This window comes from Lonchura striata, chromosome 3 (genome assembly GCF_050655825.1).
Source record: "Lonchura striata isolate lonStrDom1 chromosome 3, ASM5065582v1, whole genome shotgun sequence".
Classification (NCBI taxonomy): Eukaryota; Metazoa; Chordata; class Aves; order Passeriformes; family Estrildidae; genus Lonchura; species Lonchura striata.
The window spans coordinates 69,372,073-69,398,847 of record NC_140705.1 but is presented as its reverse complement, the minus strand read 5'-3'; the positions used below and the strand labels follow the sequence as shown (position 1 = coordinate 69,398,847).

The 26,775-nt window shown below is 37.0% G+C and overlaps 1 protein-coding gene across 1 annotated transcript in view; it reads right to left on the bottom strand.

Annotated features, from left to right (window-relative positions):
• The window catches only part of TARBP1 (tRNA guanosine 2 -O-methyltransferase TARBP1), a 31,563-nt gene extending 5,128 nt beyond the window's left edge, over nucleotides 1-26,435 (bottom strand). Inside the window, exons 1-25 of the mRNA XM_031504329.3 lie at nucleotides 25,583-26,435; nucleotides 25,404-25,501; nucleotides 24,536-24,605; nucleotides 23,574-23,722; nucleotides 22,806-22,858; nucleotides 21,814-21,911; nucleotides 20,608-20,743; nucleotides 19,452-19,548; nucleotides 18,513-18,602; nucleotides 17,679-17,817; nucleotides 16,054-16,150; nucleotides 15,595-15,770; nucleotides 12,480-12,577; nucleotides 11,667-11,828; nucleotides 10,378-10,571; nucleotides 9,446-9,701; nucleotides 9,166-9,354; nucleotides 5,813-6,012; nucleotides 5,591-5,662; nucleotides 4,332-4,452; nucleotides 3,399-3,509; nucleotides 2,692-2,841; nucleotides 1,412-1,498; nucleotides 666-862; nucleotides 64-145 (exon numbers count right to left, since the gene is read on the bottom strand). Coding sequence (XP_031360189.3) covers nucleotides 64-145; nucleotides 666-862; nucleotides 1,412-1,498; nucleotides 2,692-2,841; nucleotides 3,399-3,509; nucleotides 4,332-4,452; nucleotides 5,591-5,662; nucleotides 5,813-6,012; nucleotides 9,166-9,354; nucleotides 9,446-9,701; nucleotides 10,378-10,571; nucleotides 11,667-11,828; nucleotides 12,480-12,577; nucleotides 15,595-15,770; nucleotides 16,054-16,150; nucleotides 17,679-17,817; nucleotides 18,513-18,602; nucleotides 19,452-19,548; nucleotides 20,608-20,743; nucleotides 21,814-21,911; nucleotides 22,806-22,858; nucleotides 23,574-23,722; nucleotides 24,536-24,605; nucleotides 25,404-25,501; nucleotides 25,583-26,420 — 3,960 coding nt within the window. The 5' untranslated portion in view covers nucleotides 26,421-26,435. The remainder of the gene's footprint in view (nucleotides 1-63; nucleotides 146-665; nucleotides 863-1,411; nucleotides 1,499-2,691; nucleotides 2,842-3,398; nucleotides 3,510-4,331; nucleotides 4,453-5,590; nucleotides 5,663-5,812; nucleotides 6,013-9,165; nucleotides 9,355-9,445; nucleotides 9,702-10,377; nucleotides 10,572-11,666; nucleotides 11,829-12,479; nucleotides 12,578-15,594; nucleotides 15,771-16,053; nucleotides 16,151-17,678; nucleotides 17,818-18,512; nucleotides 18,603-19,451; nucleotides 19,549-20,607; nucleotides 20,744-21,813; nucleotides 21,912-22,805; nucleotides 22,859-23,573; nucleotides 23,723-24,535; nucleotides 24,606-25,403; nucleotides 25,502-25,582) is intronic.
• Nucleotides 26,436-26,775: the final 340 nt, after the last annotated feature.

Here is a 26,775-nt window from a genome sequence, read left to right as displayed (position 1 = left end):
ACATTAGAAGATACCAAAAAATATAAAAACAGTCGTAGCACTAGACAAATAGTGTACTCTTGCCTCTAGACTATAATCCTCAACAGGATGAAATGTTGCAAAGAAGAAGTGATCTTGGATTCGCTGCCAGTTCCTTCTGGCATTCCTGCAAGAAAGTAATGTAAGATACATTAAAAAGGCAACATGCTGGATATTTTTAAAAATTAAATAGTCAGATTGGCATAAGGCAACCTAATTTATTAAGTATATTTTGTATAGGAAAGAAAATACTTCAATAATTAAGAATACTTCAATAATTAAGTAAGGGCCCATTTTTAAAAAATGAACAGCATTCATAAAATAAACTTTATTTATGTTTCAAGAAAGGCCCATAACACATCTCCAAATTCTATTATCAAAAGGAGCGAGTTTGGCAAGAAGTATTCCATGGAAACAGGACACTAGCCTATGGTTCAGTGTCAGTGTCTAGCTGTTAAAAAAAAGTCAAGACTCTTCCCTTTGCTGCTTTTTTTCTGTATCGTGTCTCCCCATAACAACTGTTTTTTAAATAGAGATAAAAACCCCCACAAAACGCGATAAAAATTATCAAGTGTCATTTTAGAAAATGGAACTTGTTGCAAATGGCTCAGAAGAACAATGTTAAAACTGTAAAGAATGTTACTAACCCTGTGCCATGCATGTTTTCCACTTGTTGAAGGCTAGATTCAATAACTGGTGTCAGAGCTTCAAATTCTTCTACATGCAGCATTCTGCACATACCCCAGATTTTTTTAAGGGCGATTAATGCATAAAGTCGGACGCTGAAATTATGGCTGAAACACCACTGCAGAACAACGATGAGAGCTTTCTTCAAAGCTGGCTTCTAAAGAAACAAAGACAAAGAAGCTTCTTTCATGTTAAGTTTTAATGTACACTTCAGAACTTATGAGTGGCCCAAGAAAAAGTTCCTCAAAAGACAGGCTTTTGGAAATCAGAAAGCTTTAAAATGATTCTAACTTCCTTCTTTCCATCTCATCAGGACAAAACCTACAGCCTTGCATATTCTTTGAAAATTTATTCATTTGCTTTAAAAATCACTATTCTACCTACAATGAAACCTCTACTTAACTTCTGACTGAAAGAGCAGAAAGAAAAACAAACCCAGGTGCATCCACATGTTTACTTAAAACTAGAGTAGCTATTCTGGAAAACTTCACAGGTAATCAGGCTCTATGTATCCAGAACACCTGCTAAGATAGCTCATTTTCCTAAGTCAAATATTTTACAGAGGTGACAGGAAGAGTTAGTGTTTTACATAACAAGGGGTTCCTCAGAAGGAAGTAAACCATTTTGGCAGTCTATTTTCAATTCAGAATATTCTGTTTAAGAACTGGAAGTGAATAAAGAATGAACACTCTTAAGAGAAATGTACCTTCTCTGAGGTATTTTGAAGAATGATGTCAAAGTGGGCCAACACTGATAAAAATGTGCAGATACTTTTTTTAAGCTTTTCTTCATCCTAAAGTAAAAAAGTAGTAGTAAAAGTATGTATTAAGTAAAAAAGAATGTAACAAGAGGTATGCCATCTATAATATGTTTTTATACTTTATGCATTTTCATGCCATGTTCTGCACATGCAATAATAATAACACTATTAAAAATCTACGTTGTTCCACAGCCAAATTTCTTAAAATACAAGCTCAATATTATTAGGATTTAATTCTTCCTAACATGTTATGTGCTTATAACTGACATACCAATCAAAATTAAGTATATTGTGAAATAAGTGAGCTAAAATTCAATCCAAGTTCACTGCATTACCTCAGGAATGCAAAAGGTCAGCACCATTCCACAGCCTCTTGCCTGGGGCTCCTGCTACCCAGAGCTCAATCTGCAGTTGCACACTGAGCCACCTGCTCTAAATGTATTCCTCAACACCAGGACAGCCTCTGAAAATGCAATCTGTATTCCTTTCTCATAAATCTACATGTTTTCTGCTTGCTCATAAATCTATGTGTTTTCTGCTTGCTCTGATGGTTTGAATGGGCCCACTGTGATTTAGTACATTTGTTATCAGCATGAAATCACTTTGATCCAACAGATAATCATCTGCTAAAAGGACAGCAATTCCAACAGCCCAGCTTTTGGAAGGAACTCTGAAACAGTCAGCTTTCCTTAGCCAACCCTTTCACAACTTTTGGGTATCATAACTCAAACCCTGTTTCAGTTCTAAAATCTCATTACAGAACTCCACCATGAGAGAAGTCCATATTAAAAGCTTCAAATTGAATATGTATTATACAAGTCATGTTCTCACTGACAAAGAGGATGTGACTCAAAAGACAAAGGTGGGCTGTGGAAACCACAAGTAACTTGGACCTTCAGACTCAGGATCTAGGGCATCCATGTGGCCCTGATGGCTCTAATATTGGAGTGCTCTGACTCACTGTGCCAGCTCCACTCTGCCCAGAATAAAACATCATAAAAGAAAATCCTTCAACAGGAGGAACTGACTTTTCTTTGGCTATCTTTAGGTTGCAAATTTCTAAGTGTCTCAGATTATTGCTCAGACTCGCTTCCAAGCTGAACTACTCAGCAGCCCACTGCTTTTAAAGGAAGACTTGTACACATAAAAAAATAAGGTATGGGGCAACAAACTGTACCCTCTTTGTTCAAATTACTCTTCAAGTGAATGCCAAAGGTCTTACTTACATAGCAAAAGCAATCCCAGAATTTATCAAGGAATTGGGGATATTTATGTAGACTCAAGATAACAATCCATTCTATGAAGTATTTCACAGATGCCTGATTATTACTGAATCCAGCCTGAAACACTCTGTCAAGAGTTCCACACAAAAAATTCTGAGAAAACAAAATCATGCAATCCTTTAGTACACTGTCAGTTATTTCCACAAAGAAAAAAAAAATAAATAAAAGAACATTCTCACCTTTATCATAATATTAAATATATTTTAAAATATGCAAATTAAAAGAGTTTAAAACCATCTAATTTCTTTATTATACTTTTCAAATATTTTCTTATGAAGTAGAATTTAATTAAAGTAACACTTGTCAATTTCTTGACTGTTCATGAAGCAGCAATGTTTTTACTAAATGAAAATCTGTTAATCAGATAGCACAAACTTTTAGTTAGCTTTAACAGGAACAATCTGGCCTCCTAAAATTCACAAATCTAATAATCAGTTTGCAGTGTCCTCTAGAAATGCATTATAAATCTATAACTTCAGACTGAAAGAATTAAACTACACAAAACTTCTACAACAGAACTTCCACATCAGCCACAGGTTACATGCCTTTTATAGCCTGCTGTAATTTAACATACACAGCTTGCATGACACCAAATTAGGTCTTGAAAGTAGGTACTTATTTATTTTAAAAATAATAGTAAAGAGCAATACCTGGTTAAGCTTTGGGAGAAGAACTAGAAGTGTCTGCCACACCCGGTTTTTAATTCTGTGCTGCAAAGAGTTTGCATAATAGCGTGTTCTAGATCTTGATACCAGTTTATCCTAAAAAAAAAATTAAAAGGCTATTGCCTATTCTTCCTTTAAATTTGAATACATATAAATACACTTTTCTGTACTAAGAAAGCAGCATCTACTACACAGCTAGGATCAGCTTAGAATATGAACTTAGGAAAATATATTTACTCAATTTACTAAGAATTCTGAAGTTTATAATTAAATAAGTTAAAGTAAGCAAGTGTCTACTAAAGCTCCCTTTTCCCTACTTGGTCGATCTCACAACACAAATATTAGTAATTTCTCTGCAGTACTTAATTAAAAGGAATGAGCGACCCACCCATTCCTAGGTATTCAGACAAAAGCAGGATTCAACAGTACCAGAATATATGTGTGATGTTCAAATAGCAGCTGCAGTAATTTACCACTGACTTTAGACTCCTGCCAGTGCATAAGCAGCTATGATATAAATGAAAATTGGACCCCAACCATCTCCATTATTTCTATCTATAAAGGTATTCTAAGGAGACAGTAGCTCTCTCAATCTAAGAGGCGGTCTGCAATTGTTAAAGTGAAATGCAGTGCTTCAGAATGCAGCCTAAAGGAAGGTTCTTAATGGAACAATGGTTACAATTTGGATAATATTCTAGGAAGCCAAAATATCCACTAAAAGAGAGAAATAAAGTCAAAAGGCAATTTTTACTATTCTGGTTGAATTAACTTCTGTCTCATAATAAAGAAAAGTGTATTACTCAACAAATCTAGAGAGGCTACAGGAAAAACATAAATGCACCCTGTCAACTGTAAATATTTTGCATTTTACTAATTGTACTAACACTACATTTATATACCAAGGGAAATTAATTCTACCTTATCGAGTAGTTTGATGAAAATGTCTTCCATAAATGTCTTATGCAAGATATTTGATCCATCCAACAAGCACAGAAATTTAACAGCACAAATGCGAACGTAGTGATCATCTCGATTTGTACTGTAAAATATTAATAAAAATGAAAATCAAACTCTACTGTTTAGACATAAAGATAACTACTAAATTATAAAAAAGCACCAGACATCATCTTGAACATACAGCCAGCAAGTTGTCTACAGTGAGACAAGATGCAAATACCCAGAACCAGAATTTTAACATCTATTTGTCATTGGTGATGAAAAAAATTATTGAGTTCACAACCTGACCTTGAGAGTTCTTTAATAACATCTAGGTGTTTAAAAAACTTTTCTATAGAAAAAGCTGTACCACAAAGTTTTTGAAATTTTGTGCCTGTAAACTGTAATCTTTTAACAACTAATTTATGCTTACAATTTGGTCAAATCTCTAGTCCCAAACAACACTTCATTCCTCTTAGTTAAGTACAGACATCCAGAGTAATTAATGGCAAGAGTAAAATTAATCACATTATAGGTTGTGACAGCTGCAGAGCATTGCAAGAAAATATATGATTAACAAAAAGCTCTTGGAGAAAATACAGGAGTAGTGAACTTTTGCAGTAGTATTTTTTTTAAAGTTCAGGTTTTATAAACCACTGACATGTCTGAAAACAAGGTGACAGAACTTTTTCTCTGACTTTCTTCCACTGAATAAAAATGGGAGTGAAACTATAAAAAAATTCAACAATCCAGTCCATTTCAAAGGCTGGAGGCAGAGCCTTTGGACAGTACACACACAGAAAGGGCTTGCAACCAATGTTAGCAAACCAAGCCCAAAATCTGGCTGCATTAAAACCTGAGCTTCTTAACTATCTTTCTTACAATGACAAGGTATATATTAACTCAGCATCCTAAAAAGTATTACTTTATTGAGGTGGGACAATGAGGAAGCAGTTAGAAAAAACTGAAAAGCCAGATTAACAAGTGAGATATTTTCCCTGAAAATCCATTTTTCTACACTTTGTATTTGAATTATGACTATAATGTTATGTACAATCCTTTTACCAGTACCTTAAAAGGTTATGAATATATTCCTTGTGGGTCCCTTCCAACTCATGATATTCTATGACTGTATGATAAGCAGCTGACTTCAAAATCAGCATCTTTCCTATCAGAGCATCAACCAGGACAAAGACACAATTCACACCAAATGCTGTAAGATGTATCCTCAGAAGCATTACCTTTCTGCAACAATATTTGCTGCACATTTTTCTCCAAGATTTTCTATGAAGGCATGCACATCCTGAATGTGTCTTCAGAGATGAAAGAAGACAAAGCAACAAAATTATCAGAATAACATACAAAAATCCGTTTTCAGTTTTTCAATAGTCATCTCAAAGTTTAAAAGAAAAAAAACCCACAACATTTTAAAATAGAAATCACAAGGATTTTTTTTCATATACCTTTGATCTTTCCTAAATACAGTTCCAAAGACACAAGCCTCAGTGATAAGTTCACTGTAATTTCCAGCATTTAAGAAAGCATTTGTCAAGGCACTTCTCTCATCAACAGTGGGAAATATCCAAGACTGACAACAGTGACTAAGGACTACATTGAAGACTCCAGTCTTTGTAGTGGACAGATCAATGAGGTTGAAAATTATCTGAAAATAAGAAATAAAATATTCAAAATCTAGTTTTCAGAAGTGCCAGATCTATTAGAACAAAATTGCAGCAATATCTATTTCAATAGGTCTCATGTTATTTTGCATCCTATCTCTGCTCAGGTTAATGCTGTCTTCACTCTATTTGTAATTGTCTGATGTAGGAGAAGATGAATGGGCAACAACTGGTCCAGTATATGCTTATAAACCAGAATTGATCTTTGCTTAAACAGAAAAAATGCCCGATGCTTTAAACAAATCTCCTGGTAAGTGGAACAAATGAGCCAGGGCTTACTTCATGAGCACAAACCTAGTGTTTCAATCAATCCTTACCAATTTAGAAAAACAAAATTAAGCATTAAGCAAAATTTCTTCCATAAGTTGCCACATCACTAGTTTTATTCTTTAAGGAGGATTACATTAATGTCAAAGTTCATATTTAAGTTAAAGTGCAAAAGTGTCTTTGTACCATTTATTTTTTAAGAAGGGCATGTTTACAATATTTGAAACTTATATCTAAAGCTTCTCCAAAAAGAAAAATGACCCCAAAGTATTTCTTTCCCTTCCACAGGGTGAGTGCAAGAGTAAATTTCACTTACAAAGTAAATGTTTTTTCTAAAAAATTGCAAGCATCTGGGAGAGGGTAGGAAGATGCAGAATGAACAGGTAAGGCTAAGAATTCATTTTCAGACATCAGTTAGAGCTGTCCATGAAAATGTTTTTTCAAAAGTTGTAACAGCTCCTAACAGGCAAAGCTGCTTTGCTTCCCCGCATTGAAATGATAGTTTTGATAATGTGACAATTCTTTGACAGTAATACTGGTTTTATAGAGGAAGTTGAAACTGAAATACTTAAAACTGAAATACTGCAATGCAGTGTGAAGAAATAATTGCTGGAAAGAAAGCTCTACACTAGAACCATGTGGGGTTTATAGCAAGAATTCAAACCTATTTTCCAGTGCAAATATAGGCACTAGAACTTTCCTAGTAATTCAAAAATTAAGTTATTATTTCACCTGTAGGGGAGCAGCACAGCATTTACTATGCATTTCTCAATCTTGAAAATTTTTTCAACTGTTTCACTAATATAGTAAAAGTTCAGCACACACAAAAGAAATTTAAGATATTTAAGTTCTAGCATAATTAACATAAGAATAATCACAAAGAAAAAACAAGAGTGCAGCAAAAGAAATTAAGCTAAAGAACACAGTGCTCTGGGTACCTTCTGTGGATGCCCTTCTCGATAATACCACAGCAATATTCTCTTTTTTTGACAAAAAACACCCCTCTGTTCCACCCCTTCCAACTAGTAAAAAGACAGAGTGCACTGTGGTACACAAATTGTGCTTCTGTGACAAATCAACATCAGGCAGGTCCTTATTTTCTTCTCTTTAGCTACAACTACAGAGCCATAGCACAGCAGATCAATGGCAACAGGGACTGCCGAGGACTGGAATAAGAATATACATAAGTAGGCACTTGCTTGGGAACTTTATCTTCATTTTCTTATGAAGGGGCAGAAGGTGGCTCGACCAGATGCCCTTTGTTGAGTATAGGAGACCTTCATTAGCTCCTTGATGCCTGCTGTCATGGTATGTCCCACTGCAGACAATGGGATAGCTGTCACATGGACTCAACACTCAACATTGGCAAAATACACCTTACACAATGCCTGAAATACTAACGTTGAAGTTAAGGCAGTAAGAATTTAAACAAGTTTTTAAGATCAAGAAAAATAGAATACGAACTATAGCTCATTAGTTACTACGACACTGAGCATACAATTAGCTGTTACATATATTAATTAAAAGTCAACCAACTTTTACAACAGAAGAGATAATTTACCATCTTTACATACATATCTTATTTGGATTGGGTCCACAGGGAGACTACAAATACAAAGCATTCTCCATTTTAAAATAGAGAATGGTAACATTCATTTGAAGCAAGTTTAAAAAAAAAAGAGAAAAATAATGGGACTACATTTCAAGGTAATTAAGGCTAATATGGATATACCACAGCAGTTTTAAATAGCTATGAAGTGTCCATTTTTTTGTATTCTGTTAAAAATAATTTTGGTATGTCTGGGCTGAAAATAAATTTGAGACATTTGCTATTACTTACAGTTATCAGTGTGATACCAAGACAGGGCTACTTATGGTGACTTCAAAGGAAAACTGCAACCCCTCCTTGTGTGATTTTTTTTGTGCAAAGCAGCACATGTGGTAGTAAATCTAAGCAGACAAATATACTGGTAGATAATTCACAATGTTTTACTGCCCTAGTTAAAGTCTTGCACTCACTGTGGACTGTTCTGCACAAATATTTAATTAATGCTTAGAGGGGGGAAAAAAAGAAAAAAAAATCCCCAAGAAAGATTATGTAGAAAGAAAGCTAACAACTTTGCAGCTGTTTAAAGCAAACAGGAACCAACATCCCATGAATATAGTTTTCTGGACTTCATCAAAAAAAGAACACCACAACTCATGCAAGAACTCTTGGAGTTCTGGCAGATGCACAAATCTTACAAAAGAAGAATAAAGACTGCATTTTTCTTCTTATGTCTGGAAGCAGGTCTACCACACAGTATTAAACTGAACTCTAAGGTGACTGTTTTTTGTTTTCTACACCTGGATCATCAGAGGAAAAGAAGCCTTTAAAGCAGTAAAAATGCTTTACTGAAGAGCATCTACAAAATTTTGAACTGTTCTAACTTTTAATCTAAGACAGCATTTTCATAAAGAGTAAACTATTATAAAAATGCATAGTTTTCCCAGAATATTAATAATTTCTGACAGTTCAGGTGTCAAATCCTAAACAAAATAGTCAAGAGGAAGAGGCATTTTATTTTTATGTAAAAATAAAGCAAATGAAAAAAACTAATTTTACTGCATTCATAAAATACTGAACAGTCTAAAAATCAAAGACTGAGATTCACAGTACTTTTCATTTTCTGTGCCACAAGATGAAACAATATATTTATCTTCAATCTTATTCTCAGGTCGTTTATCTTAACACTCTCAAACCGGGGCCTTTTCAGAAATGAAAAATTCACAACAATAGCTGAAGGGAAAATAAAGCATAAAATACATTTTTACATCCACACAACATTTATATTCTCTTCTCAAAAAAAAAAAGACTTCTTGAAACTGACCTCTTTTATTTTGTTATATGCTTGACCTTTTGCACTTGCAGCAACAGCTAGAACCTCAGTATCAAAGATGAACCGAACAAAAGCTTTTAGATTGGCCCAAAATATTAGCTGTGTATTGCTCAAAGAGGATATAATTTTCCAAGCCAAATCAAATGCTTCTATGCAGAGAGCCTCTGATGAGTCCAGAAGCTGTAAATAAAGAGACAAAAAAGTGTTTACATTTAACAAAAAAAAAAACCCACCCAAAAAACTATTAATACTGTGCAGGTTAATAGTTTACCTTGGGAACAAGGACTTTCATGCAGTCAAACACAGGTGACACTTGGTCTGAAGGAAGAATAGATAGGGCTTCTAATGCAGACTGTAGGATTTCTTTTGACCTTTCAGCTGTAGACAGTGACATTACTGAAATTTCTTCATACCCTTGAGCCAGTGTTGCAAATGAATTAAAAACAAAACGGCGACAAATCCACTGGTCACAAACATAGCGTGCAACAATTTTCCCCCATCCTTGAGATGATGTTTCTTCGCATAAGCTGTGAAAAAAATACTTTTCCTAAATAAATATGGTGCTAAGTTTACCCTGCACATTCCTACTCCACCAGGAAGTGCTTAACTGTACAAACTCACTGCAGTATTTCAAGGTGCTAAGATTCATATAGTTCAAGGCAAGAGTGGACAAGTACATGGAAAAGAAATATAAAAATGAAGTGGTTTTTAAAAGAGAAAATTCAATTATGGGCTTAGTCAGTCTCATTAGTCAAACCCCTGTGAGAGTATTCAGTGGAAACATTACTATGTGCTGGCTCTGGTTTTCTGTTACCCAAGTATCTGGGTTTCGGCTCTCTGGCTTCCTCTGGGTTTCCCTTCCCAACAGTAAATAATTTACATTTAAAGTTGCTTGTGTACATGCTTTTTGTAGTGTACCTATATTTAATCTGGCCTAAGGGTAACCAGTGTTCATAGTTCTGGCTTCACAGATCTAGAGGACATAACAATAAAAACTTTGGTCTAATCAATTACAGTTGCTTTAATGCTCCAAAACCTGGATGTTAAGACAAAAGAGCAACTTAGTGAACAGTTTGTGTACAGAATTCTTCCTTTTTATCTTGGCAAGAAGTTGTCAAAGAACAGGAAAAGCCAACATCTTATCCACTGCTTCACATTAATCAAGTTTATTCTAGAGAATTACTGAAGCTTTAGCAGACGTACCTATTTTTTTCTTCAATATAAGATGGCTTCTTTAATACTTCATTCAATTGAGAAAAGGAAATGAATTTCTTCAGAGCATCCACAGAAGGCAGAGATTTCAGGTGCACTTCTAGCTCTCCATCCATTATGTCACATACAGCTGCAAGTGAAGCCATGCTAGCTACTTTTCTGATTTGTTCCTTCACCTTCGGCTCCTAAGTAAAACCAAATCATACATGAACACACCAACTTCTCATACAATACAAATAGCATACTAATAACATACTTTTAATAAGCCTCCTCTTTGCACCACCACAGACATCATAAGGTAGCAACTTTGCATCCTTCCACTTCTGTATTTTCCTCTCCTGAGCCTAACACAGCTTGGCTTGGGCTGGGTCAGCACACACACTCACAAGTTACAAGCACTGACAGAGGCATAAATTCCAAATTACAGTCACTTAGGCATTAAGTACAGGCAGCATGGCTGTGATGGAACACTCTTATCTTGCCAGGTAACAGTTCACACATTGCTGGAGAGCAATTAGAAAAAAAGTTGTGGGCCCAATTAATCAGAAACCAAACACAACAGCTGAAATTATTGCCTGTTCTTGAACAAAATTGTAATACCAAATAATAAGACCCAAGTTTATATTGCCCAACAAATCTTAATTGAAACCTCCATTTTCATGGAAGTTATTAAGTTGTTTCTTTACCTTTTGAAAATTTATCTAAGATATAGTAGCATAACCCATAGAACTATGGGACAATCAACATAACTATATGAAAATGGCAAAGCAATGCTGGGTTCTGGAGCTTCTTTTTCTCTGTATGTTCCAGGTTTGAAGTCAACAAACACAAAATATATTTTCATTTAATAGTTACTTGATCAGTAAGATTAGTTCATATTTGTGGAAAAAGTCTTTGAGTACACAGTTCATGACTACAGTAAGAATTCTACTTTAGCTACACAGACTTCTAAATAAGACAATATAAAAAACCAAAGTACTAAAAAATCTTAGCTACAAATATTATACATTCATATTACACTGCCAAATACAGATACATGTGTTAGGGACTATATATGCACATACACATTCACACAAACTATTATTTAATTTCACATTAGATATAATATTATGCATTATAAATATCACAATAGAAATAAAAAATGTATATTCACTTATGTTTATAGCATGTCCATATAATTATTAATGTAGAATCTAATTATTATATTCACATATATTTTAATTACAACTTATTGGCTTGTTTTGTATGAATATTTATTGTTATAAATAATGTTAAATTACCTTTTCAGAATTTCTCTCCTGAAGATTACGAATAGATGCATTTATCAAGGATGAAAGGAAATTCTTGATAGATGGCATTTTCTTCAAGTTGCCTTTCAAGGCCAAATTCACTATCTCTGGAATTAAAGCCAAGTACATATCACAACGATCCAAGTCGCCAACCTGAAAGTGAGGAAACAAATGCAATCTGAATCAGAAAGAGGAGGAAAATTAAACTGAAAATCAGGAAGAAAACTATTGGTAACAATGATAGTAGAAGGAAAACTACAACATTGCAATTGAACAACTTTAATTTTGAGGTTTGTTTGGGGGAAGTTACTAACTTCTAAATATTAAAAAATGACTTTCAGATGCCTTTGTCCTGATGCAACTAACCTTTGCTTTGCTTAAAAAGTCTCAGGTCTCTTTGGGGTAGAAACATGGAAACATTGGTCACAGCAAGAAACAAACACTTTTAAGATAGTCAAGTAAGATGATAACCAGGCTGAGTACTAAAAGCCTCCAAATACCTAACAACTTACATCCACAGCTATACTAGTAGATATTAAGCAGTACATGATACTCAGGATTTCTTACTATATGATTTCTTTATATTTAAGATGAAACAAGAAAAGCAGACTACAGACACTGAATACTACTTGTGAAGACACTTTTTTTTTTTCCTTCTTACTGTGCCCAAAGAAGTTAACAGAAGTGTTTCTATGCAAATTGACTTTCTAGATGTTTGAAGATTTTATATCAATTTTAGGAACACTGATAAATCAAATTAACAAGTAAAACCACACCAAAGTATGTCTCATAATCATTACTTACAGTGCTTAACTCGTTGGTAGCAAGCCGTCGGAGAATAAATTCAAGAATACTCTCCACAGGTGTCACAAGAGATTTCCAGATAAAGAACAAAACTTCATCTGTGTGGAGGAAAAACAAACTATATATACAGAAATGCAACTCCCTTAAAAATTTTATTATATCATGCATATTTACCTATGTTACAAAATTATACAGTAATAGTAGTCAAATACCTAAAAATAAATTGAAACACCTCTGTGTACTCTTTTGCAGTGTAAGCCATAAGGTTGAAAGAATCAAACCAGATTCACAATGTATTAGTGACCCAAAACCCACACAAGACCAAAAGACCACAATCCAACTTTCCAAATTTTAATGCACACTTTTGTCCTACTCCTAACCCTCTGCACAACAAGCTTATTATTGTACTTAGTTTTAATAAATACCAAAAGCTTTCATATCCAGCAATTAGCTTTACGTAAGAAAAATATACTTTTCCATTCCTAATATTTAGAGACTTGAAAACTGGTTTTGGGGGCTTGCTGGTCATTGGTCTGGTTTTTTGATTTTTAGGAAAAATTGATCTTTGGAAATACTGAAATCTTACAAGATTTAAGCCTGGAAGCTACTGGGCTAAACATTGTAAATGAAAATACAAAATTATGACACAAAATGTGGTACTGCCTACAAGAAAAGGCTAGGCTACCAAATATACCACATCTCCATAGCATTTCATAAATGAGGACTCAAGTTTATACACAAAGGAGGTAGATGGCTCTTGTAAAACGTATTTAACCACAAACACACTTCAGTCTGTGTTTCAATGGTAAGGGCTAGCTGAAAGCCAAAGAAATAACATCTCAGTATGAAAATAAAGTAAAATACTCTGCATAGCCACCTTGTTTTAAAAATAGCAGTAATTAGTTTCAGTATTTAGGAGAATTACCCAGAGGCTACAGCTGCTGTTTCTTTCTCAAGTTGACCCTAAGTAACACTTCATGTAGCAAACCTATTACAAAATGGAAGACCTTCAAAAAGTAAAAATATAAAGGGAAGTATTTCCAGAAATTCCAAATCCATAGTGTACTTACTTTTAACATTCCCTGCTAAAATGGCTCATTGGACTTTATTTCTAATGCTATAATTGTTTAGAACCAACAGTTCAATTATGTCAGATTATCATCATGAGTCTCAAATGACTACAATTCAAATGTTCTGTAATTTATATACATAAAATCTTCAGATAAGCATGTTGGACATAAACCCCAATTCATTACCAGAGGCTCTGTAACACTAGCAAAAGACAATAATTACCAAAATCTTACTGTTTAAAGGAATGAAATCTTACAACAGTTTAGACAGCAAGAACTGTAGAAGAATGCTGATGATTTCTGCATGTGTTTCAGGCATGTCTATTTATTTAAAATATTCTTAAATAAAACACATCCCGCTTGTTATTATTTTTGTTTTATAAGGTTAAACTCCTTTATTAATCCCTACTATTTCACTCTTTTCCATTTCCAAACAGGACTTTTCACGTCCCATTTCATCAACACAGAAACATTAACTTCAGTATTACACAGCATTAATCTTCCCACCCCACACCTCAGACAATTCACAGCTGTAGAAAAAAAAAATTTATTACTTGTTTTTCCTGTGCAGAAGGAAGAAACACAAAACCACTGTAGAAAATAATTTAAAGAAAAGTAATCCTTGTTTAATGTAGAACTACAATGCAATTCAGAAAGCCTCCCAAAAGATTGATGATGGGCTGTACTGGAGCATCTCTAGAGACCTTCAAAAGGATGGGCACACTGCAGTGTTCAGCCTTGCCTTGCCTTTGGAACTCTGCTAGCAGAGCTCAATATGTCATGTCAGGTGTCAAAATTCCCAAAGCAGGAGCAATCCATTGAAGGCACATTAGCAAGCACAAGTAATAATGCACAAGGGACTTATTTATTATTGATAGTAAAAAACTAGCATGTCCTTGCATGTGTTTTGTAGGGTTCTGTTTCAGGCTTGTTCTATCTTTGTGCTGTAGGCTGAATGCACAGTGGTAGATTAGTGGACATTTCTTCCAATTTAGTTCATTTCACAGAACCCACTTCACGAGTCAGAGACCATGCCCCAATATGAACTTTAACAGCCTGCATAACTACTGCTCAGTATTTCACACAAACAGCTAAAATTTAAGGGGGCAGGGGGTTGAATGTATACAGTGCTTGATAAAATGAGGGTGGGTATTTATTTTGGGGCTGCACTTAAGACATGTATATGAAACCTGGGCATATAACCTGAAACTATTTTTGTTACAAGTAGAGCCTAGATATGGAGCCTCCCCCATCCAAACTACTCTTCTATTCCACGTTATGAACACCCTGAAAAAAAATCCCAAAATAATCTGGGGGAGCAGAAACCAAACACCAAGATCCCTCCTATTCTCATTTAGCATCTAAATTCAATGAAGATAACACTGCAATTTTTCATTTGCTCTCAGGAAAAACATTTAGGCATATTCTGGTTACAAACTGACCAAGTTCTCTCAAATGAAGCAGTAAGGACTCCATAGTTTTTGTTCAAACTCTCCTGAAAGGTCTACAAGTTAGTATACCATCTGTGGGGGGCAACATCCCAGACAGACAGATCATTAAGCTTGTATTTCAGAAAGCACCTCTTAGCCCACCAGTCAACTCAGAAAAAAATTATGTCCAGCAGGATCACTTTATGGACTCTGGGAAGACTCTGGCTGAACCTGTGGCATCTGAGCAGGTTAGACTGGGCTTCTATAGTAACTTTTTTCTGAAGCGTCTAAATGATTCACGGAATCCATTCATTTGTCTATAAATATTTGCAATACAGTCAGACTCTTCAAATTGTAACTGATACTCTAATCCTAATGGACAACAATTACTTTCTCAGAAGTCTTCCACATTCTCAATTCCCATTCCTTAGGACACCTGTAAGATTGGACCCATAGCTCAAGTTTTATAATAGACAAGCCAGATTGCCAACTTTTACAATTACCACTTCCAGGCTAGTATTAGTTTGACACTATAGGCATGAAACAGTTAAGTAGCTTAGCTGCAGTTAAGACTGTAATGAACAGAAGACACAGTAGACTGAAGATGTCACTAACCATCTTGCGTATTGGAACATTTTAACGAACGGGTCTGCAATAACTTCAAGAGAAGCTGAAGGCTTTTATCTGTTTTCAGTGTTGGTATGTAAGCATTACTGCCAAGTTTCATCAAGACATCCAGAAGAGGGTTCAAGAAAGCCTCTAGTTCAGTCCACTCTATGTTGCTTTTTCCACTACACAAAAACAAAAATTAAAAAGAAAGTCTTCTTCTGAGTATCTGCCTTAAGTGCTGAAGTTACTTATGGAAATAAATAGGACATGTTTCCAAGACACTTAAGTATCTTTAGAATGTTACCCAGTATGTCTGCAGCAACAGCTGGACAAGGCCTAAGGAATGATCAGGCTGATCTACAGGGAAAAGAGGCAGCTTCTCAGCTTCATCAGGCTTCACTGGATCCTTCAGGTGTGAGGGGATTGAAAAAGACAGAAATGTAAAATAAAGTATTTCATACTTACCTGTATTTATTCTTCATCTGCTCCACGTCAGCAGCCAACAGAATCATTGTTGAGACAAGCTTAGCTTCAAACCAGTCAGGCATAAAGCAATTTTCTCCTGATTAAAGATATTTTAAGGTTTCCACAGTAACTAGAAAATACCTTTGAATTACTTTCTAAAACTTCTGGGTTTGTCATTTATTTTAATAAATTAATAGTCCAAAACCAATTAATGCTAACTTAAGTATTACTATGAATTTTTGGCATTCTTTAGCTAGATATAAATTGAACTCTAAGTCTATTGGCCTTTATGCTCAAATAAATTTTAGGCAATATGTTATGTAGTAACATATATTATGTAGCAGTTCACAGCAGACCTTCCCATTGCTTTAAAAAATACATTAGCATATTCAAATTAATTTGATGAAGACTATAATTCCACTATGCTTCATCTGAAACATCAGTGGTAATTTTGACCACAGAACTAACCACATAAAAAACCAGAACTACTCTGTAAAGAGATTATAAAAAAAAATCAGTTTCTCTTTTTATCGATCTTTTATACAGAACTGCATCATTATACTTACAAAATGATTCTTAAATAGCAGTATGTAAGTTGGTTTCAGGGGTTTTTTTAATTAGTATGTGTCTGGCTTTGGGAATTTAGAAAACAAAACACACTTGGGAGGTCCAGTTCAAGCAGCTGGAAATGGTGGTTTTTGTTTTTCCTCTGAAGAGCTGCTTATTAGTTACGTTTCATATAAAACCAGAATTACAAACATCACTTTTTACAAGTGAAATGCAGATGCTTGCCATGGAATTTCAGGTAATATAGACTAAGAAATAAGCAAACATGTCTGGAAGGAGAGAAGATCTGCCAAAATTTTTAGCAAAATTACCTCAGAGCATCACCGGAGAGAATTTGCTTACTACATCTCTAACAATAAGGCAATCCAGTGAAGTTTCCTGGTCTGCAGGAATTTTCTGAAGCTATTTATGATCAGCAAATTCTGATCTAGCTTTCTTATCTCCTCTACATATAATACTTAAAAAGTATTCAGTTTTGACTTTTTGACAATATAAACTATATACAATTAACTATGACTGTGAATGCCACACAGAAGTTGAAGTATTTTTAAAAATCAATTTGCCATTCTTTTCAACGTGTCTGAAAGAAGACAATAAGCTGACCTTGTAAATAACTAAAAATGTGGCAGTGAACAAGGAAGGCTCTTTTCCCTCTATAAAAATACCTGGTCATTTTACAAAGCTCTACTGGGAAAGGTGACAGAATCTGTATGGGTTCATATTCCCTTGTGCTTTCCTCTCCCCCTGCATTCCAGCATTTTCAGACACCATCAAAAGAGTGACAAAATAAAGCTAATGGACAGGCCTCAGGACAGCATTAAAACTGAATATTAAGACTTAATGTTCAACTAATACTGCAGGACTTTATCTTTTTAATTCCAGCTTTCCTCCATAAGTTAAAAGTTCAAACTTAAGAACTGTGAATACACAGGCAGGGTAGAAATTGAACAGGCACAATATATAAAAAAACCAAACTTTTTCTAAAATCCAAGTGATTGTTGTTTTTTTTTTGAATTATCTTAAAAATAGTGGTTTTTATTAATACACATTTAACTTACTTTCAGATGCAGGTGTCTTAAGGTACTCTCCCACAAGACTGTGCACATATTCACATAATGATGGTGTCTCCTGATGTCCAAAATCAGAGGTTACAGACTTCCTGAAGCACCTGTCATTCTCTTGCAACCAACTGCAAAGCTGAATTAAGAACAGTATGTTACTCCTTGAGCACATCTGGCAGCTGACATCACTGATTTAACAGCAGCACACCAGAGCATTGTTAAACACAAACTCTCACATCAGCACACACACTGCCAGAGGTGCTCACCAGAGTTACCTCAAGCCTTAGCAGACCATTCCCCTCTAACTAACACACAGAAAAATGTCCTTCCAGAGGGTAGCTCAGAGCACACCCAAAAAATCAGTGGTACCTATAGAAGAAAAACAACTCTTAAAATTAAGCAAGATTGGTAAAAATTCCCTTATGTCAAAAGGGTTTCTTCCAATCAAGTCTTATCTACTGAGACCAGCTTTTTTTTTTTTTTAACCTGTACACCAAAAATGAATGGAACAAGATGAAATGTACAGTATACATGACAAGAAGACACTATGCAAAAAATCCCTTTATCATTATATGGCTGTACAAAAAGTTATGGCAACATGATCAGCCAGCTCTAGTATATACTACATAAAAAATCATTTCATCTTTGAACTTCTATTCACAGAATTTTCCATCTTGCAAGGACATAAAATATGTATCCTGTGAAAATTTACGATTTACAGTCTCACTCTATGTGGTATGCACATTTTCCCTTTGAGATTATCCTGCCAGTGATATTATTATTTCTACCAGCAATGGATTTGATGAACACAAAACTGGCTTCAGTTCTCACCTCTGTCCATAACAAAGTATCTCTCCTTAGGGACTCCTCTGGTCTAAGGGACAGAAGAAAGCTTGAAACTTCTGGGAAGGACACTTTCTCCTGAAGAAATTAAACAAGATACAATAGATGCCAACATAACACACAGCAAATAATACCTACATGACAACTCAAGAAGTTTGCCTTTATCTGGCAAGTTTCAGTAGAAGAAATTTACTTTTTCCTTTTTGTGATTCAGACTCATTTCTGCCTCCTTGGGACCAACTTATCAGTACCAAGGAACAAAACTTAATTTTCCCAAGCATTAAAGTTTATCTGCAAATAAATGAATGACTGTAAGAATAGTGCTATTCACTGGTGACACCTTTTAAATTAATGTAAGTAAATGATTAAGAGTCAATCATAAGTACTATTTCTGCATTTCTAAAGAGAAATTCAGACAGGTTCATAGCCATAACACACAACATGGAAAACTACTTATTTACAAAGCTAGCTATAAAACAAACAAAACACGAATACTTTGAATAACTATAATCCTGCTATTTCAATAACAATGGTCATTTTATCATTCTGGTATCACAAATACTTTTATTATTAGGAACTACAGAAAAGCCTATTTAGTTTCTATCTGTTAAAACCTGAGTTTATATAGTGCATATGGAATAATATCCTGTTATGATAACTACCACATGAAAACCCTACAATAAAACATCAAGTAATAAAAACTAATTTAAAAAATTATTTTGGAACACCAAAGGTAACAGAAGGATACCATACTTATATAGCAGAATTTGAATAATCGCTAAAAAAAAACTGCAAATCCAGCAAAATCAGTATAAATACTGTATTTAGCGATTTTTGAATACTGTTGGCTCTGTAGAAGTGTCACTGTGTTTCTATTACATCAAGGAAAAAGAACAAAAAGCATAAACCTCAAAGCCCCAAACTGACCACATCTGTCAAGTGCATAGTTGTCTGAAGAAGATAGCACTGAGCAGCTCCACGCAACAAAATCTGATGTGTAATCATAGTACACTGGAGGACATCTCTGCAAAGAGGAAAAATACACACTGTATGTATAAATGTATAAATCACATGCTTAAAATGTAAATGTTTTCACGTGTTTCCTAATTATTAACCATTTAAAATATATCCGACTGCACATAATGGACATATTCTATTAAGTATAGCACAACTACTGCCTGATCAGGCCACAAATAATCCAGAACCAAGATTACATGAATTACAAGATTACAAAATTACATGAATTTTCAAAAACTGATAATAAAACTTGGATGAGCACAAACCTGAAAAAACAGAAAGGGGGAGTAGAAAGAACAAAACAAAAACTAAAGGAACAATCCCCATGACCACATCAGTTCAGACTGGTAATTTAACATTAGCATTTCTATCTGTAACAAGTTACAATGTTTACCATCAAAATCTCACTCAAGCACAAAACTGACAGAAACTTTCAGTGACCTTTTATCAGCAAGGTGTGTCCAACAACTTTTTTTTCTGCTTTGTAAACTGCTTCTATTCAATATTCCTTCAACCACCAGTAAGATTTTATTTAAATGCTCATATTTGAATGCAAAACTGGAATGACAACTCTTTTTTAGTGGCTCTAAGAAGTGAAAGCAGACACTTAGGAAATCTATCAGTGTGATTAAGGTCCATAGTGAAGCCAAGATCTTCTACCTAGTCTTTCATTTAGAAATCCTTCAGTTTCCAGCATTGTGGGCTGTCTCCTGATATAGCCTCAAATGCTATTAAACCAGGTTGTAATGTAACTAGAAGAAAAGGAAGTGTAATATGTATCAAATGGGAATTGTGGAAGACCAGGGGAAAATTATTCTAAAAAAGCAGAAATTATGAAGATCTAAAATGCAAAAACTCATTTTTTAACTTCACCCAGAGACATAAATACACTGGTTCTTGAATTGCTTTCCTCTGCAAATTAGACATAAAGGAGACAGAATCTTATATTTTTATGCACAACCATCCCTTCAGAAGTAACAAACATGAAGCAAATTCTGGCTCTCCAGACTGTCAACACATTCCTTTGGAAGAAGGCTGTGCAAACACGATGCAGTATATATTTTACCTTAAAGCATGAAGTCCTTCAGCACCAAGTACTTTACATGCAGGGATAGATGCCAAAGCCATAGAAAGAAACAAAATAGGAACAGCACACCAATGCCTACTTGTCATCTTCTGAATAAATTTTAACAGGAAGCTACCTTAAAATAAAAGTAAACAAAACAACCCTGAGTGATTTTGTGCTCTCCAACACTTTTAAATAACATGAACTCCAGCAGAAGAGTGCTAATATGATTTCTGACAATTAAATAAAAGACAATAGAAAAGTTTCCTCATTATTTCTGTGAAAAAAATTACATTCCAAAGAAGTCTGTCAGTAAGTTTATATGATTTAGAGATAAACATAAATAAACCTAATTTTGACTTTGGTCATCTGCACTAATCACCATGTTCAGGAATGGAATTTTAACTCAATTATTTTGAGTACTAAATAATGCCTTTTTAAAGTTGCTATTGAGTTTGTGATATGGCTGACTATAGTTATTCAACCAGTTAAATGGATACTGGAATGGGAAGAGCAATTCTTAATGAGCCATCACATCCACAGTTTCTGGAAGCAGGATACCCGTTTCAGGATTCCTCACCACAGACCCTCATTTAGTGATAAAATACATGCCTGGGACAGGGCAGAGAAAAAGGACATCTATGGCATTACAAATATATACCAGCATATACCTGTACACACAGGGTGCTGCAGAGAGCTGAGTCTACCCTTATTTGACCCAATTAGAGCAGGTATTAACCTCTGGTCACCTTCATTTTAGTGTACACTAGCATCAAAATTTGGAACAATCTCAGAAATCTTCCTCCTCCCAACCTCACAATGAAAGAATCCTTACTCTGTTTCAGCCTTTGGACTGGCCCTTTTGGAACTGTCACAACACAAGTCATGACTAAAAAAGTCTGGCAGATAAAGAAAAAAGAATCTCCAAGTACTGTTCACTTCAGATCTTAGGAGCTTGTTTGGGTTTTTATTTTTCCATTAATAAAAAGTAAATCTGCCTCACTTTCCCCCTAGAACAATTCTGCAGCTTAGTACTGCAAGACACCTTAAAGGCCCCAAAGACCTTTTCTCTGGCAACTCCACTGTCAGGACAACTACTCCTTTTTTCTCTCAAGGAACACTCACATGACATACCGAATACAGCTCCATAGTTTTTACTTGGTTTTCTTATTTAAAAAAAAAGATAAAGGTGAAACTGAAACATACCTTTTTCTTCTTCTGGGAGAAGAGTGAGATAAGTAGCCAAAAACTTCTGTAACCTCATTCCCAAAGGAGGACAGGCTCCTATTGATTGACCTGGTGTCCTGTTGGGTTTTAAAACATTAGTTACGCAACTGGCATGTTAACAGCTTCAGGATTAGATGTAACAGATTTAATCTAAAATCTAACAGATTTCAAATGTTTAGCATTGCCTCTAAACAACAAATGTCATTCAGTGACATTCTACGAGACCAAGAGAGAATCTATGCCTCATGAGAAGTCTCAGGATCCTGGCTGTTATGGATGAGCATCAGTCAAGAGATTCTACAGCTTTCTCTCAGCTTGATATTAACTGCAGCAATCTTGTATATTCTTGCTATACTCAAACATGCACCCTCCTCTACACGTGCCAACATGTTTCACCAGAAATACCGAGCTAAGAGAGAAGACTAAGATTATGGAGTATTGATTCAACACAGCTCTACCATACTGAAACACTTGGCATTTGCTTCACCTTCTGAATTCCCATCCGTATATGTCCATGGAAAGATACTCCTGACTGAGAAGAGAAATGCTTAACTGATGCAAGAGCCTGCAGAGCTCCCAATTTGTCCTGCCATATTTAGATAAAACCATTTATTTTGACTACACAGTTTGGATTAGGTGATTATGGATACAATCACCAGTGACAGTCAGTTTTATCCCCCCAAAAACGAACATATTAATCCATTGAACTCTTTGTTTCATAGGCTTCCCCTACCAGATCAAGATTGTGACCATCATTTCGATCAAGGAGCATTGAAAATTGCAACAATCAAGTCTTGTTTCATCTTTCCTCAAAAACGCTCTCTGTCAGTCAGTTTAGCAGCACCATTTTTTATTAATGTGCTTTCCTTTAGCTAAGATTTTACCAACATACTTATGCCAGCATTATTAGAACACATTTGCAGCAATCAAAAAATTAAATAAATAACTGATTAATTAAACCAGTGATTTACCTGCTGTAGAGGGAACTTTCTGAGAGGGCATCCATTAGCGGCCCAATAACAAACTGAAAAAAAAGCAAGAACAATGGTGAAACGTACACTTCCAAGGTGCTGTTACATTGAAGCTAACTAGACTTATTTCACCAGACTTCATAGGACAGAGCCAGAAATCAGAGAATACTTTTGTTAGTGGTAAATAGTAAAAGCAGAAAGAGGAAAAACATAAAGAGAAGGAGGACCAGGACAATAAACGAGAAAGAAGATTTTTCCACAAAATACATTTCACAGAGTACTGCAAAAGATGTAGGCAAGTAAGAAATCCTTTTGGGAAACAGAGAGAGAAAATAGATTTAAACATGAAATAGAAGAATGACAAAGAGCCAACAAAGCTAAAAAGATATAGGCTGCATAGAAAGGCTGACTATTTCAAGTCACTCATCAAGAGGCTGACTTAATTTGTATAAATCAGGAATGTTAACCTCTGAGGGGAATACTCCTATAAAGTTTAAATGGTATAATGTAGATCATCCCTTAATAAAATGTAGGCTGGTTGGACAGTGAATACACATGTGACAGTAACAAAAAACAAACTTTAAGCTTTAATATTTCTTCCCACATAGAGAGTATTTTAAAGTGTGGGGGTTTTATGGATACAGTGATACACTGATTATAATACAGAGACAGAATTTATCAAATTCCAACTACTGGAGCAATTAGTGTTAAGATCTGTTACACATAAGAATATTTGTTTCTTGTGGCAACTAAGAGTAACACCCTTACCTCTGAGAAACCAGGAGAATTTGGAAGATGCTTTGTTTCATAAAGCTCCAGAAAATGAAGAATTCCTTCCTTTGTCAATGTTTTATTCTCACTCTCAAACATTCGTCTATAAATGCACACATGCCACGATGGGTGAAACAGCCAACACTCTGTTTACAAAAGATAAATTCTTCTAAACTGACACAGAAATGACAGTGACACATTAACACATAACATACTAACATCCTGGACAATGTTACAGTCTATTCACATTTCAAAAAGGCGACCATAGCTATTAGTTTTATAAAAACACCCTGCTAAATCTAATTTTAAAATTATCACAGTTTTCCAAAGTTACCCTCTACTTTATTAGTGACAAATTAAAATTACTGAAAAGTGCCACATCCTCCTTCCTTTAACTTTATTTATACCAATGTATTTACCCACAAAAGTTTTGCATTAATTTCCACCTTACAGATCTCTAACATCTTGCACTACCTAATTACATGTGCTCATATGCCCTATACACTGTCTCAGCACTCATTTATCCTCTCCCCACTTCTAACAAATTAATTTGGGTTTTTTTTTCCCTTTTATAAAGTAGTGCAGGTGAATTGTCTCCTACAACAACAAAAACTTCTGGCTTTATTTTCACATTATCTTAAGTCAAGCAAAATACAGTGGGACATGACCATTTATTTAGATTTGCTGACAGAAAAATAGTATTTCAAGACACTATAGTAAGCAATAAATATATGCTAGGATTTTTTTCTCGAAGCAGAGTGGCCACTGCCTATTCATGTTTGCCAAACAACCTGTGTATAAAGCAAACCCACAAAAACTGGAAAAGCCTCCCAGAAAACACTTAACTTGAGAAACAAAACATTACTGAAAGATGCTACTGAAACAGAAAAAGAAAACAGAAAAGTGTAACTTAACTGACTAATATTTATGAGATTAAGTAGGAAAAAGTTCCACCTTACCTTTATCCCCTGATATGGCAAGCTCATATAAACTGTTTAGTTTTGGTAATACTGGCTTTATGACATGGATCTGAAATGTAAATCAGATATAAATAGTTTATATCTCAAACCCAGGAGCTTTCAGTTATTCAGACTAGAATGCACTATCAATAGCATTAATATAGCAATTGACAATATAAGTATATTTAATTAAACCTGCAAAGCAACACTCAGTCACAGTTTAGCACTGGAAAAAACCTGATACTTCAACGCTACTGTATTTTAAGAAAAATACTTATTAATAACCATTCTATTCCTCAGAATTAAAACAGCACATCTAAAATGAAACACTTAAATTAAAGAGTACCTCAGTTACAGGACAATCATGTACAAATAGTGTAAAATAACTACAGGGAGGTGGGCACACCACTAGTACTTAACACCACAACAGCATGCATTTATGGAAGCCTCAAGTCAACAGGAATCTTTCTGCTGAGTACACTGGACTCGACTCACAAAAGGGTTTTAATCAAAAGTACTTTACCATACAGACAGAGTCTCCTCTGCCAAAGAGAGGCTACCAAGTGCCATCACCGGATTTTTGACTAAGCTGGTTTCCCTGGTCTTGCAATTACCTGCACTCCAGGTTTTTGTCACTGCATTAACCAGAGGTATTCTGATGACAAAGAGCTCTGAATTTACTCCCAGTGAATGACACATCCTGTAGAGTAGTATTTAAAAGCCGAAACAAAAGTATTCCAGTTCATGCTCACTTAGATATCCTCAATCGTCAAAATTGGAAATGTTCTGCCCTACACAAATACTGACACATGCCACAAGCGAGGCAGCAATCTATCCAGGATGGGCACAGATTTTACAGCGCTCCTACCTGGTTTCCTTCCAAAGTTTCCATTACCAAAATGTAAGTTTCCCAGAAGTGCAGGAGTTGCTCGTTCTTCTCAGCAGACCACCAAAACAGACTCGACTCTAAAGGCAAGCAGACAGGGACACGCGTTTCTCGCTGCCCCGCACGCCGTGCCGCCCATCCCGCCGCCCGCCCGGCCGTACCGTGTCCGCCGTCCGGCGGGCAGCGCAGCTCGGCGCGCTGGCCGCCGCTCAGGTCCAGCGCTCGCTTCAGCAGGTAGCGGGCCCGCTTGCGGCACAGCGCGTCCCGCTCCGTCAGGCCCTCCTGCACCAGCCGCCAGAACCGCGGGCACAGCCGCGCGTCCAGCCCCGGGCCCGCCGCGCCCCGCGGCAGCAGCGCGTCCGCCAGGGCGCTGAGCGCCAGCAGCGCCCGCCCGGCCCGCGGCGCCCCGCCCGCGCCCAGCAGCCCCTCCCAGACGCGCGGCAGCGCCGCGCCGTTCGCGCCCAGCGCCGGCAGCAGCCGCCCGGCCACCAGCGCCGCCGCCGCCTCGCCCTCGCCCTCCTCCCGCACCAGCGCCAGCGCCGCCGCCGCGCACCGCGACAGCAGCTCCGGCTCCTCCAGCCGCGGCGCCGCCGCCACCAGCGCCTCCACCGCCGCCTCCTCCGCGCCCGCCCCGCCGCCCGCCGCCAGCTCGGCCAGCGCGTCGCGGGCGAGGCGCGCTGCCAGCGGCGCCCCGCAGAGCTGCACGCAGTGCCGCAGCGCGCCCCGCGCCGCCCGCAGCGCCCGCGCCCGCTCCCCGCTCCCCGCCGCGCCCTCCCCGCCCCGCAGCAGCGGCCGGCACCGCTCCAGCGCCACCTCCCAGGCCGCCCGCCGCAGCGCCTCCGCCTCGCCCGCCGCCGCCGGCCCGCCCGCCGCCAGCCGCTGCAGCAGCAGGCGCAGCGCCTCCGCCCGCTCGGCGGAGAGCGGCGCGCCGAGCGCCCGCAGCAGCGCGGCGCGGTCCCCGCAGCGGGCCAGCAGCGCGTCCGCCAGCACCACCTCCATCGCGCGGGGGCAGCCGGGGGCGGAGCGGAGGAGGAGCGGCGGCTGCGCAGGCGGGGGCGGGCGGGGCCCACGAGGGGCGGCGGGAGGCGAAAACGCCGAGCGATTGCCCGGTTCGGCTCTGTGTGTGTGCCTTTCAAATATTCTCCATTTTTAGGTCATAACCCGCCTGCGTGCGTGTTCCCAGCCGCGCCGGCTGCTAAGCACAACCTGGCGCAGCACGGGAGGCGTAATGGAGATATCCCAGGTGCGAGCCTCTCGCTTGAGGGGGTGAGGTTCCATCCTTGTGTGCCATAAAAACCCTCTCTACTCTTCATGCGCGTTGCAACGCAAGATCAGGGAGCAGTAATACACAAAA